Genomic DNA, 13,863 nt, shown 5'->3' on the forward strand with positions numbered 1-13,863 from the left:
ACAGAAAAACCCTATCTCGAAAAAAAAAAAAAAAAAAAAAAAAAAAAAGGAGGTAGGGAGGCATACCTGAGGATGACCCTACACACACACACACACACACTCCATAAATTTATAATTCTTTAAGAAAACTGTCATTTTGAAATATAAGTAGTTTTATACCTGCTTTCTTCTTCATTTCTGAGTGGCATATTGACATTGGCATATGTTTTTAAATATTAATATACTTTTTGTACAGGTTTAAATTAAGTATGACAATTGTGGTAAATCAAGTTTATGGTGAATAATATATTTGAAGTAGATGTATATTCATAAAAATTTAAAAATTTCCCCCACTGGTAAAATTGGAAAAACAAGTGGTTTCTGTGAATAAAGTTGGTATGGTTACGTTTATATCTGTTGTTTTGTGACGATTAACCAGTTCTTTTAAAATGAAAAAAAAAAGTTCTATTAAAGCCCAGTTTAATTCCTGGGATGCATCTGTGATCAGCAGATTGTATTGCAGTGACCAGCTCTGGCAATACAAGTGTGCACTGCCACGTCTGTCTTAATAAATGTGGTTTTGGTGATGAGGTTTTTAACTTAGGATGGCTTTATCAGAATGTAAATCTGTCGTGGACTGAGGAATGTCTCAGTATACAGTGGAATGCTCTTACCTATAAAAAAGGAAAAACAAAAACCAAAACCCCACTACATGCTACAACGTGAGTGGACCTTGAAGATAGTACTGAGTGAACGAGCCAGACATAAAAGGATAACTGTGAGGCTGGGTAGATAAAGAGCTTTCAAGGTCCCGTTTGATCCCTGGAACCTACAAAAAAGCTAGGCATGGTTGGACATGCTGATGCTTATAATCCCAGTACAGAGGAGGTAGGAGTGGTGGATTCCTGGGGCTCAACAGCCAGCCTGGCCTATGTGGTAAATTCTAGGCCAATGAGAGATCCTGTCTCAGGAACGGAGAGGGGGAGGGGAGGGAGATGGCTCAGTGGTTAAGTACTTGGCTGCTCTTCTAGAGGACGTGAGTTTGATCACCAGCACCCAGAATCAGTAATTTATAATTCCAGCTCTAGTGGATCTGGCTCCCACTTCTCATACATGGAGCAGATACACATGCGTACACATAAAGATCAGTCAGTCACATGGGTGGCACCACAGGAGTTGTCCTTCCTCCTACCAGCTCCTCAGTACTGGGATTGCAGGTACATGCCTGTCAACACACATGAGGAAGATGAGGTGTAATGAGAACTCGCCAATGCTAGGTGTCTACCACAGAACATCTTAGGGGTAGGTAGTAGATTTACCTAGAGCTAGGTCAGGAAATGATAGCATTTTCTATTTGGAATGTTGAAAAAACATTTAAATAATAGTGATGGTTCTACAACATTTATATTTAATGCCACCAATTTAGATTTAAAAGTGGCTAAAATTGTAATTTTGATAAAAAGTTAAAACCAAGTCAAGCAGCAAATGACAGATTTACTGTTACCCCCTTTTCAGTGTCTTTTTCCCTGCAGGTTTTTCTTCATGAAGCACCTGTGTAGCAATCACACTGCATGGGTGTTTATTGAATGCTTAATATCAGCAAGCAGTGCCTTGCATTGCCTTTACATTGTAGCTGGTCTGGGTGGGTGGGTAACGTCTGAGATGGAGCCCTGCAGTGTCGCTCGGGCTAGCTGTGGATTCCTGGCATCAAGTAATGCCTGCTTGAGCATTCACAGTCTCAGGCCTTTGTTCACTTCCAAGCAGCCAGGTAGAAATGCCTGCCATGCTGGCAGCAGGCTGTGGCATATCCTTGTATACGTGTATGTGCTACCACACCTAATTTGATGTATGTGTGTTTTTTTAAGTATTACTTTTGTGTTAAATTTTGAATGGATCTCCTTTGTTTTGTAGTTACTCCGAGAGCTTAAGCACCCAAACGTCATCTCCCTTCTGAAGGTGTTTCTGTCTCATGCTGATCGGAAAGTATGGCTTCTCTTTGACTATGCTGAGCATGACCTCTGGGTAAGGTGGACTGCTGGTAGACAGGCCGCTGTTCTCAGTCAGGCTTGAGAGGGACTAAACAGTTAGCTTCCACTGCACTAGGAGTCACCTTACAGAGTAACAGTAGGTCTACTGCCAACCTGGAGGCTTTTGCTTTGTCCAGTGGGTTAACTTACTAAAATGCTAGGCAGTAGAAGTGTTTGAGAGTTTTGATTTTTCAGATATGGGGGCACTTACTTGCATCTATTTAATGAGACATCTTGGAGACTGACCTCAAGTCTGAACTTGAAACTCACTTGTGTTTTAATTTCATATTTACCTTACACTTACAGCCTGAAGGAAATTTCATACAGTGTTTATGTGAAACAAAGTTTCACTGTGTAGAATCATGTTAGCTCTCACAAAGTTCTGAAATTTGAAGCATTTTGGGTTTTCAGGCTGGAGAGACTGCCAGTATTGCTTTTTGATCCTGTGTTTTGACCTTTGTAACAGATGGTAAAGAAGTAAGAGGACTATGAACAGCAGTGGGACATTGTTTCCTAATAGAGTTTTCATTTGGAAAGGAGACGGTTCTGCTGTAAGGCTTTAAAAGGACATCCTCTCCTTTGCTCTGTAGTGTGAAGGAATTCAAAATGAAGTAGTACTTCTGGGGTGAGCACGCTAGAAAAGGATTGCCAGGTTCTGTCACTGTCCCTGCCTGGTTCTGTGATGGTAGGAAGCTCTCCTGATCATTCTAAAGCATCTACAAGCTGGGTAGCCAAGTGTGGGAGACTTAGTATTCACATCTGGTATTTCATGTAATATATTTCATTTTCCTTGGTGAGAATGCTTTTGCACAGAAAAAAAAAAAAACCAATCACTGCTGGTGAGAGCCACACCACAGAATGAGATCAGAGTAAATGTAGACTGTAGCATCCCCTGTGCGTTTGTTTTTACGTTTGTCTGGCTCATGACATTTATACATACAGAGCCAAATTGTATATTTGAAGATTTCTCAAATGAGGGGTTACAGTTTACTGGTTTAGCCAGTATTGTAAAAGGCTCATATTGTATTGATAAGAACGTAAATGCATCTTGTCTTAAGTGGACAAAATAAAAGCATCTGTCTCCCTATCACCCGTGTCCATGCAACTAACCTTGATTAAACTCAGGGGGCCTCACACACAGCACCAGGGCGTGACAGCAGGACATGGACCTATCTGTTATATTCCGTGTGACTTCCAACAGGCGAGGGAATAATATTTAACTTTACATATAAGCTATGTTACATATAAGTAACTTATAATTCTATCATTTTACTAATTTAACTGAAGGCAAATGAATATTTATAACATTACTTCAAAAACAGGACAGTTCAGTTCCCTAAAACTTAGAACTTTTTTTCCTTTTAATTGGAATATTATATGTGGGTTGGCTCTCATAAGGCAGCAAAAGTTATACTTAAGAGTTGTCTTGAAAATCACTTCCACTGCTGAAATTTATAGCCTGTGTACTGTGTATTTGATTTGTAACCATGCAATATGAAGAATATGCAGGTGAAAAATTCCCATCCTACAAGGAGTTAGCTATTTATTTTTAGTTTTAAAATACTTGTTTTCTAGAAAAATCAGTATAATATTTAAAGTTTGACCTGAAGAACTACACCTTCAATTATCTTACCTCCTCTCCTTGGTTTTTACTCTGGGAAGCTTGAAGCTTTTAGTTGTTTAATGCACTCTCTTTGAACCTATGCTTGTTACATTCAGAGAGCTGGTGGATTCTCTTCTTCCTGACAGACTGGATTGTTATCACATTTTACGATAGGTGATACATATTCTAAATTATTAAGTAATACTGAGGCAAAAGACTGACAAGAAACGTAAGGTATCTAAATACAGACAAGCGTGCATCCGTGAGTGTGTTTGTCTTCTCACTCCAGACATTTGCTGCGTTTTCTCCCTTGGGGAACTCGGCTCCTTGTTCACAGCTCACTAGTTTTCCCTTTCTGAGTGCTAGTCTGTAGAACATCAGGTAGAAAGTCAAACGTTCATCTGAATGCGGAGCATCACATTTCTACTCTCCGTGTGTCTTTTGGTTTTTGTTTTTTTAACCACAAGAATTGCTTCATAATGAAGGCCTCTGTGTAGTCCGTGCTGGAGATGAGGGTGCTGATGTCAGAGGCATAGCTGCCCTGAGGTTTTCCTGAGTGGAAGGGTGTTCCACACAGAAAACAAAGAAGCTCATCGAGAGCTTGAGACATTAGAAGGAAGAAACCACTTTGTGTACATTTATTTGCGAAGTATTTAATTTATAGAGTTGTACTTTACTTCTTTCTGGTTGTCTAGCCATGTGTACAGAGAAAGCTTTTCAGGGTACCAGGCAGGCTCTTCCCTTATCTGAGTCCTTGATGCTTCTCACTGTATCCTTATCCAGTTTGAACTGTCTACTTGGTCTCCCTTCTTCAGTTTCTGTCTGTTGGGTGGGTTTTACTGGAACCTATCCCTGACTGTTCTTTATAACCTGTGGGTATAAAATTGCTACCACGCCTGTGCTGTGTTGGCCGATCAGAATTTGGTTTTCCCCCCTTTTATTGAATCTTATGAGAATGGTTCTGTTCTTGAAAATTTCTGCCAGATTAAACAGATCTGTAGCACCCCAGATGTAATTAGCTTTAATTATATTTTGAAATGAGGAGCACCTTAGTTCCTGCTCCCTCTGCCTTTCATTTTCTGAGATGCCATCACATCCCTTAAAAATGGAGCCTTACTCCTGGTTCTTAGAATGCGCTTACTGTGCATGTTGCTCATACTATGCTGTGGTATTGTCAGTGTCTCCACACTGCCTTTTCTGTTAAAATAATATTCAAATTGCCTTTCTCTCTTTGTAAAGCTTCTTACGGTATTTTCTTTCAGCATATAATTAAGTTTCACAGAGCTTCGAAAGCCAACAAGAAGCCAGTTCAGTTACCTCGGGGAATGGTGAAGTCACTGTTGTACCAGATCCTAGATGGGATTCACTATCTTCATGCCAACTGGGTGTTGCACAGGGATTTGGTGAGTGGATCCACAGCTGGGTTCAACCAGGAAATGTGTTGATAGTGGGCACTTTTCCTGTTGTCTGTAGAAAATTGAGCCACAGGCAAGTAGGCCTGCAGGTCTTGGGGTGGTGTGGTGTGTGGGTATGCCCCAGTCTCCTGGGTGTCCATTGATAGGATACGCCCTGATGTGAGAGTGGCAGTCAGCTAGCTCCTCTATTGCTTCCTTCCCTGTTGGCTTAGACAGTGATGTTTACTGGGCCTACTGCTGGCAGTTTCCACTGGACGAGATGGCCGGGGCTCCCTGGGAAGCCCTGGGTACCCACTGTCTCCATTATTTCTTGCAGTGGAGTTACAGTCTGGCTTTTGAACGGGAGCTGAAAGTCAGATCCTCTCGTGCAGCAGGGCTCTGCTCACTGAACTGGTCTCCAGCCCTTGTTGCTTAAAAAAGAAAAAAGCGAATACGTTATTATTCATTAATCTTCATAGGTTTAAATTACTTGATTGCTTTCTTTTTGCATAAGTAAACTGTGCTTTTTTAGTTCTTTTCTTTGTAAAGGTGTGGTAACTGAAGTCAGCCTCAGAGCAGCACAGGGCAAGAGTTCCATCTCTGACCGCGTGTGTACGTAGGAACAAACTCATAGCAGCCACAGGGCTGCTGTGCTGTGCTCCATTCAATCTCTGGTCTTAGATGAGTGGTTCCAGCCAGCTTCGGCCTTTCTACATCCTGAAGTAGTCCTGTCAAGAACATTGAACAGGGGTCATTTTGTCCTGGCTTTGTCATACCTACAGAGCCTTTAAGACCAGGAACAAAGAGATTCCTTGAGTCCTTTTCCTTATGCAAACTTAATAGAATTGAAATATCGTGCTTATAAACAGTGGGTTTACAGAACAAAAATAAAATTCAGGTTTGGTTTGGTTTTGTTTTGTTTTTTTGTTTTTATGAAGTTGAAGATAATTCCAGACCCCAGAAGTAGTCTATTTAATAAAAATATTTCTGTTTTTCCTCTCTGATTTGTACTACCATCTTTCCTCATACTTGTAAGAGAGTGACAGCCCCAGTGGAGGGAAGGCCGTTGTTCTCATAGAACCAGTTACACTAGAAGAGCTCTACATTTTGTTTAGTTTTGCTTTTTAAAATAATTCTCTTCACTTAAAAAAAAATCCTTGTTTATTTAGCAAATTCGGACTGGCTTTCTTAGTAAGTGTTTTAGGTTTTTCCCGTGACTATTTGCAATAGTATGGACTAAAAACAGTAACTAGAGGTTCAGTTTCCCTCTCTTTTGGTGAAGCTCTTAGGAGATGTGGAAACACTCTGTGACTTGGGCTGATAAAGAATGGGCTCTTTCAGGTGTAAGATGGTAGGACCATCTTAAGGAAGGAAGGAAGGGTTTAGGAGGCCAGAGCACCTTAACACAAGCAACAAAAAGCCCATTGTCTGTAGACACCATCTAAACAATAATGACAAATACCAAAAGTTAATGGTGTTGTCATTGCATGCTAGCAACGCTGAGCCGCATTAGTGTAGCCCTCTAGAATGAGGCACTGTGATACATCACACGACTGGGCTAGTCATGTATCTGGAATGTTCTTCATTTGGCAGCACCTCTTCTCATAGCTTCCTTACTTGGAGTGAGATGTCTCTGATGTTCTCTGTTGGATGAGTCAGTGCTGTTTTTAAGCAGCCATCCATCCTGTGTCTTAGCATGGCAGACTGCCTTCAGATTGGTCACTCCTCAGGTGCCAACCTCTCAAGCCTTGCTTTCTGAGTGAAAGACTCCATTTTTAAAAGTGTAAGCATTCGTTGTCAGCTGAAAGTTACATTTTGGATTTAATTTGGGTTCTATAATTTTTCAAAGTACCTGCGTATGATGCTGATTTGTGTGGTAATAAGATATTTAAGATATTTACTCTCAGACTGTTCAGAAGCCACCCAGCTTTTAGCTTCACATTCTCAAGCCTCACATGCAGATGAAGCACTTACAGTCTCTGAGGCTTTGGAGAGAGGCTGATAAATGGTGCTGTGATGCCCGAAACACTGTGTAGATTCCTAATGCCAGGATTTTGACCAGTTGGTGGGATGTCTGCCTTGCCACAGCAAACCACATGGTAAGGTGGATAACTGATACACACACCCTGAAAATACCCTTTAAATAGTAGCCAAGGACTTACTGAACTTTCTGTGAATTAAATCAGGATTATTAATACTAGAAATACTGGTTTGAACATGCCTGTGATCCCAGCACCCAAAAGGCAGAGGCAGAAGGATCATAATTTTGAAGCTATCCTGGCCATATTTGCTCTCAAAAACAAGAGTAGAAACTCTTTTGCTGGGATGATAGATGTATATACTGAGCTAATACTCCTGTTTGGTAAGTGAAGATTTATATTAGCATTAATCATCACATAGCCAAGGATGGTAGCTCAGACTTGTTTTTGGTAGGAATTACAGAGTCATTCTTGTGGGCGATGTTTGGGCATTTGCAGGGGTGTGTTTTTGTTAGTTTCTTGTCGTAGTGTTGGGAGTTGAAGGCAGGACCTACCTGTGCATGGCAGAGTGCTCTAATACTAAGCTACATGTGCACTCTGTGTGAGTGTTCCCAGGAAATGGTCTGGTAGGAAGGAAGCATGGCTAGGATTTATTTTGTGAAGTAATTAATGAATCTAAACCAACCTTTTCATATTAGAACAGTAAAGTCCCCAGCCACAATGAAGTAGAGAGAAATTCAAACAAAGGTGCCTGAGCTTGTGCCCTGCCTTTTCCTATGCTGGTCTCCCCTTTCTTCTGCACCCCAGTTCTTGGCAGTGAGAATGTTTGTAGTAATTACAATCCTGGCTCTGCTGCTTCTGTCTTTGTTAGGCTTTTTCAGAGCAGAGAACACATGGGGTGTCAATATAGGGATATGGAGAAAGCAGTTTATTTTAAGGACTTGGTTCATGCATTTTAGAAGCCTCGCTGTTCCAAATCTGCAGGCTATGCTGCAAGCCAGGAAGATTTAGAATACAAATTGGACCCGGAAGCCCATCTGCTAGTCCATCCATTCTTGCTCACAGTCAGTCTCTTTCCCAGTAGAGCTTCATTTGATTAAATTAATTCTCGCAGCAAGGAGGGATTGGCTTTGCAGCACTGTGGTGTAGTACCTTGCATGATTAACTGACACAGAGAGATGTGTGTTGGCTTATAGTTTTGGAACTCCAGTTCATGATAGACGGGCCTTCCTGCTTTGGGCCCCTGATTGGGTGTTAGGTAGAAGTGATGGGGAATAAGAGAGAGAGGAAAGGAAGCAGAAGGGGATGAGCTGAGGCTCCCTAACCCTTGAAGAGTGAGCTTCTAGTGTGCCATGACAAAGGTTTCCACCAGGTTTCACCCACTGAAGGTTCTACCACCTCCCAGAAGTGGTTCCGAGTCTTTAGTACATAGACCTTTAATTTCACAACGGTAGCAGGAGAGGAGTCTGTTTTCCTCATGTTTGCTGATTTAAATGTTAATCTCATCTAAAAGTATATTCATAGAAACAATTAGAATAATGCTTGACTCACACACCTGGGCACTGTGGCCCAGCCAAGCTGAACTGTTAATCTTCCTAGATAAACAAATTCCCAGAGGCATAAGTTACTTCCATGTTTCTGTCTTGTCCTGGTAATCTATAATCAGGACTGTGGGGTCGAGATTTTCCATATCACCGACTGTGAAGAGGAGCTCGTGGGAACTTTTGCAGATATCAGCAAGGATGTTTAACTTTGGTATTTCTGGTGGGAATGTCAAGTGATGTAACTAAGTGTTGTGGGAACGACGGACAGCTTCTCACACAGTTAAATATGGAGTTACCACGATGCAGCAATTCCACTTCTGCATATGTACCCAGAGGAGCTCAAGGAGAGGTCAGGAGGGTCTGAATGCCTTAAAAACTGTGTGTGTCTGTGTATATATGTGTGTATGTCTGTATCTCTGTGTGAGTTTGTGTGTATGTGTGTGTGTATGAGTATGTTTGTGTACATGTGTGTCTGTGTGTGTGTGTGTGTGTGGTGTCTCTGTCTCTCTTTTGTCTCTCTGTGAAGGTACTCATAAAGGCTAGAGCTCAGCGTCTGTGTGTTCTGAGTTTGCAGGTCCTTGCGGAGGCCAAAGCTCAGCCTCAGCTCTTTGTCAGGCCAGCCTCCACTTTGTGGACTAGCTCAGGGATCTGTCTGCGTCCACCTCAGAGCTGGAGTTACTATACTAGCACATACCACCACCATACTTAACTTTTCATGTGGGTTCTGGATTTGAACTCATGTCCTTAGGACTAAGCTATTTCCTCAACACTGTAAACTCTTATCTTTAGAACCATTATCCACAGTAGCAAAAAGGTAGAATGTGCATCAATAAATGCGCACATAAGAACAGTGTAGCAGCACATACAGTGACTATTACTCAGCCTTAAAGTGGACGAGAATTCTGATGTGCGTGTAATACTGGTGAGCCTTGAGGACCTTTGACAGATGGGATTAACAGGCAAATGTATAGCAAACATTCTCTTTAAACAGCTCTTGCTTTGTCATTGTTAGGTATAGTCTTTACGTGGAATTTCCCATATGACCTGTGGAAGCACATTATTAAGTAATTTAAATGAGTGCTCCCATTTTTGTAACAAAGTAGATTATCATCGATGTTTCTGAAAACAAGGCCCGTTAGTGTGGGTTTCATAATGCTTCTTCTTGTTATTAGACACAAGAATTTGCTGGGACTCAGATTCCCTCCAGCGTAAACTGTCTTACCTACTATGATGTAGCAATGAGCGCCCAGACTTTTTTCTTCTGAGTTTTAGGCCTTTCTTATTACAAAAGAGAAATATAATATTTATAGGCAAAACACCATAAAATAGGTTTTTTCTGAAGACGATTTAAAATTTTTCTGAATTATTCTGTCGGAAAGCCTATAAAAATATTCTCAGTTGTGCTATTAAAAAGGATTTCAAAAAACAAACAAACAAACAAAAAAACAAAACCACCCCAGGCATGGTGGAGTATGCCTTTAATCCCAGCACTCAGGAGGTAGAGACAAGTGGTGAGTTTGAGGTGAGCCTGGTCTACAAAGGGAGTCCAGGATAGCCCGGGCTATTATACAGAGAAACTGTCTAGAAAAACAGCAAAACAAACAAACAAACAAAAAGGATAAAAAATAAATCACCCAGTCTAACTTTAGCAATTGTCAGACATTAGATTGTTATTATGGTCCAGATTTCCAAAAGGAAAGGAACCCTAATCTTGAAAGATACACTATAATTTTTAAAGTCTTCTCGGGCTAGGGTAAAATGCCTGTCTTAAGGCACGAGGGGCTTAGCTCCTTCCCCTAGCACCCAAATAAGAAAGCCAGGAGTGTGGTGCGTACCTGTAATCTCAGCCCTAAGGTAGTGGAGGCCGTGGGTCGGTAGGTCTCTAGCCTGTTTAGTGAGTTCTGGGTCAATGAGAGATCCTGTCTTAAAAATTAAGGAGGATAGCACTCAAGAAAGTACAGCTGAGGTTGTCCTCTGGCCTGCACATGCACCCCACACAGTGTGCACCTAAACCGACATGGCATGTGCACACAAAGGAGCAGCCAGAAGCAATGATAAATCGAGTTTTCTCACACCTGACCTAACATCATTACTGTTCTGTTTTAGATCTCAGTGCCACAGAAATCTTTGATTAGGTCTTTTTCAATTTGTCTGTGAGAAATAGAGGGCAAAGGTGAGTGTTCCTACAGAAGCAAATTCAGGAAGCTGGCCATATGGCACCATCCCTTTAATCTTCTGTGTCATTTACTTAATTTACTTTTGTAACTTTTTGTAATGTAAATGTTGTTTGAATCAACAAATAAGATTTAATTGTTTTTTTAAAATTTAATAAACTAAAATGACCTCAAGTACAATTAGCTGCAGAATTGGTGTCTCAGAGTGGACTGCCAAAGGGATGGGACTGCTCTGTGGCCCAGTGTGTACTCTGGGCACAGTTATTGCAGCGTCCCTTTGCCCTGGGTGAACTCATGTGTAATTGGCCAGTTGGTTTTTATGCAATGTGTGTGTACTCTGAGGATTTCTAACCTTGTCCTAAAGTAATTGGTATTTTAAGTTCTAAGCTCACAGTTTTGAATTTTCATTCTTTCTAAATTATAGATAAGCTTATAATGTAAGGTAATACCATTTAGCAAAGGTATAGGGGGATGTGGAAGATTAATTTGTCTTGATTCTGCCTAAATATCTCTTCATAGAAACATAATTTAAAATAAAACCATTTATTTTTTTCTCCAGCTTCATAGATGTGTCCACCTTCAGGTTGAAAGGTATCTTCCCTACGAGCGTCCTAGTCTCTTGCCTGCTTGTTAACTCTTGGTGAGGCCTTTTGAGGGATCTGCTTACACATCCCTGCTTGTCTGGTGTTTTCTCCTAAGCATAGACACTGTTATATGACAGTCATCTTTTAATTATAAAATACAGTTTACAGCACTTAAGACTTGCCTTTGACCTTTATAAATTGAATGCCAGAAAGAAGAGAAACATAAGACTGAAGAGATGGGTATAAGCTGGGGAGAGAGCCAGGGCGTTAAAGGGGAGTTAAGGAAAACAGGGGAAGGACAATTAGGATGGCTTTTCTGTCCCCAGAGAAAAAATATCAAGCGCCAGTTGATTGAAGCTTGAGGTTTGTTTGGATCTTGATTCACCTCTTACTTAACCTTGTAGCCTTGGGAAGCACTAGCCACTCTCGGAGTTTGTGTTTCATTGTATTTGCTGTGGTGCTAAGGGTCAAACCCATGGGCTTGCACTTGGTAGACACAAGTCCTACCATCCAGCTTTACTCCCCACCCAACAAGCTGTTCTCTCTCTCTCTCTCTCTCTCTCTCTCTTTTATTAAAGAGTTATTTATTCACTTAATGTATGAGTACACTGTAGCTGTCCTCAGACACACACCTCAGAAGAGGGCATCAGATCCCACTGCGGATGGTTGTGAGGCACCATGAGGTTGTTGGGAATTGAACTCAGGACCTCTGGAAGAGCAGTCAGTGCTGTTAACCACTGAGCCATCTCCAGCCAGCTGTATTATTTTTTATCTGTAAAATGAGTCAGGCATGCTGGAGTGGGCACACACACACGCATGCACACACACATATAGACGCTCACAGACACTCAGACATGATGGTGAAGATTCACAGGGAGCACTAGGACCTGGAGATGTGCTGTATGTGCAGTAACGAGAGGCAGTGTTAACAGCGAGGCATCTCCTGTTAGATGTACTGGCTTAGGAGGTGAGGCACACAGCAAAACAAGCAAGCAAACAGCAACAGAAAGCCATCCAGTCTTAAACTGAGGTCATGTTCTTTTTATCAAAATGAGTTGTTAATGTTTTCAAGAGAAAGGTACTGTAGCTTCAGGCAGTTGTGCATTGTCAGTTCTCGTCATTGCCCACTGCACAGTGACGCTTGCTCTGTCTCCATATCTGTTCATAACATAGCAGTGCTGGAAGATGCTGCCATGGTGTGAGAGTGTCTTAAGGCAGATTGGACATCTGGTTTCCATGAAGAGTATGCCCCTCAGAATGTCACCAGCAAAGTTCTGTGTCTTTCAAGGTGACCATATTTATCACAGATATGGTTCCATCTAGTATTGCTTGGAGGGAGGTCTTGGCTTTAGAACTAAATTCATAGATGCTACTACTGACACACAAGAAAGGAAGAAACTTGTTTTATTGGAGACTAGGTTATTATCTTAAGATGCTATTGAGTAATGAAGTAAAATTGCCTATCAAATCTTTTGGAAGCTTTCTTAGTACTGACTAAGCAATAACATCAAAGATTTGACAAGACTAGTCAAAAACATAACTGTTCCCTCTCTATATATACATGCACAGCAGATACATCACTTCCGAATTGAATCTGAAACCCTTTAAAGTAAATGACTCTGCAAGGTGCACACCAATAGTCCCATTAGCCTGAGGACTCCCCTGAGCCCAGGAGTTCAAGGACAGCCTGGGCAGCAGAGTGAGGACCCTTGTCTTTAAAAAGAAAGCAAGTATTGTGAGAAAAACTAAAACACTGGTTAAGTGGGCTTTTAGCCCTAAGACTAGTTTCAGATTTTACACCAGGTAGAGAGTAAACTAGCAAAGAAACTTGTACTAATAGGGACTGAAGAGGTGTCGTTCAGTGGTTTAGAGCACTAATCTTGGAGATAGCTAGGGTTTGATTCTTAACACCCACAGAGTGACTCAACCATCTATAACTCCAATTCCAGGAGGCCCAAGAGCCTCTTCTGACTTCTGTGGGTAAAAAAAAAAAAAATATATATATATATATATATATATAAACTAAATCTTAATTTTAAAAGTTAATTCTAGAAATTTGACTATGAACACATACCAGGCCAGCTCTTGATATCTTTGTCAACTATTTAATTCCTAGCTGTCCTCAAACTCAGGCTCAAAATTTGATCAGTCCAGTAAGTTTAGAATAAAAAAAAAAAAAAACTAGCAAACTAGTCAGGCAGTTGAAAGAAAAAGGCAGGTGGATCTCTTGAGTTCAAGGCTAGCTTGGTCTACACAGTGAGTTCCATGACAGCTGGGGCTACATGGTGAGACCTTGTTTTTCTTTGTGTGTGTGTGTGTGTGTGTGTGTGTGTGTGTGTGTGTTTTGTTTTGAAGAATAAAATGAAACTTAAGGTGAAGCCAGATTGGTTTTTCCCTTTGCTTGGTGCCAGGCTAGGCCAGTGCTCCCATCTGGTGGCTTTGAGGGTCTGCTGTGTGGGTAAGAAAATGTTTTTAAGGAGAGAAGTCTTCCCGTTTCATTTAAAATCACAGGAGACTAGTTGTGCTTGTGCTTGTGCCAGATAGAGGCACGCGTGTTGAGGGTTGTTCAGATAGAGGCA

The 13,863-nt window shown here is 41.2% G+C and overlaps 1 protein-coding gene across 3 annotated transcripts in view; it reads left to right on the forward strand.

Moving 5' to 3' along the window:
• Window positions 1-13,863, forward strand: part of Cdk8 (cyclin dependent kinase 8) — a 74,018-nt gene that overhangs the window by 36,463 nt on the left and 23,692 nt on the right. For 2 of the 3 annotated variants that reach the window (XM_021162568.2, XM_021162566.2), the window contains exons 3-4: window positions 1,891-2,001; window positions 4,872-5,012. In XM_021162568.2, coding sequence (XP_021018227.1) covers window positions 1,891-2,001; window positions 4,872-5,012 — 252 coding nt within the window. The remainder of the gene's footprint in view (window positions 1-1,890; window positions 2,002-4,871; window positions 5,013-13,863) is intronic. The other variant, XM_021162569.2, reaches the window with a different exon arrangement.

The sequence above is a fragment of the Mus caroli genome, chromosome 5, assembly GCF_900094665.2.
Source record: "Mus caroli chromosome 5, CAROLI_EIJ_v1.1, whole genome shotgun sequence".
Lineage (NCBI taxonomy): Eukaryota > Metazoa > Chordata > Mammalia > Rodentia > Muridae > Mus > Mus caroli.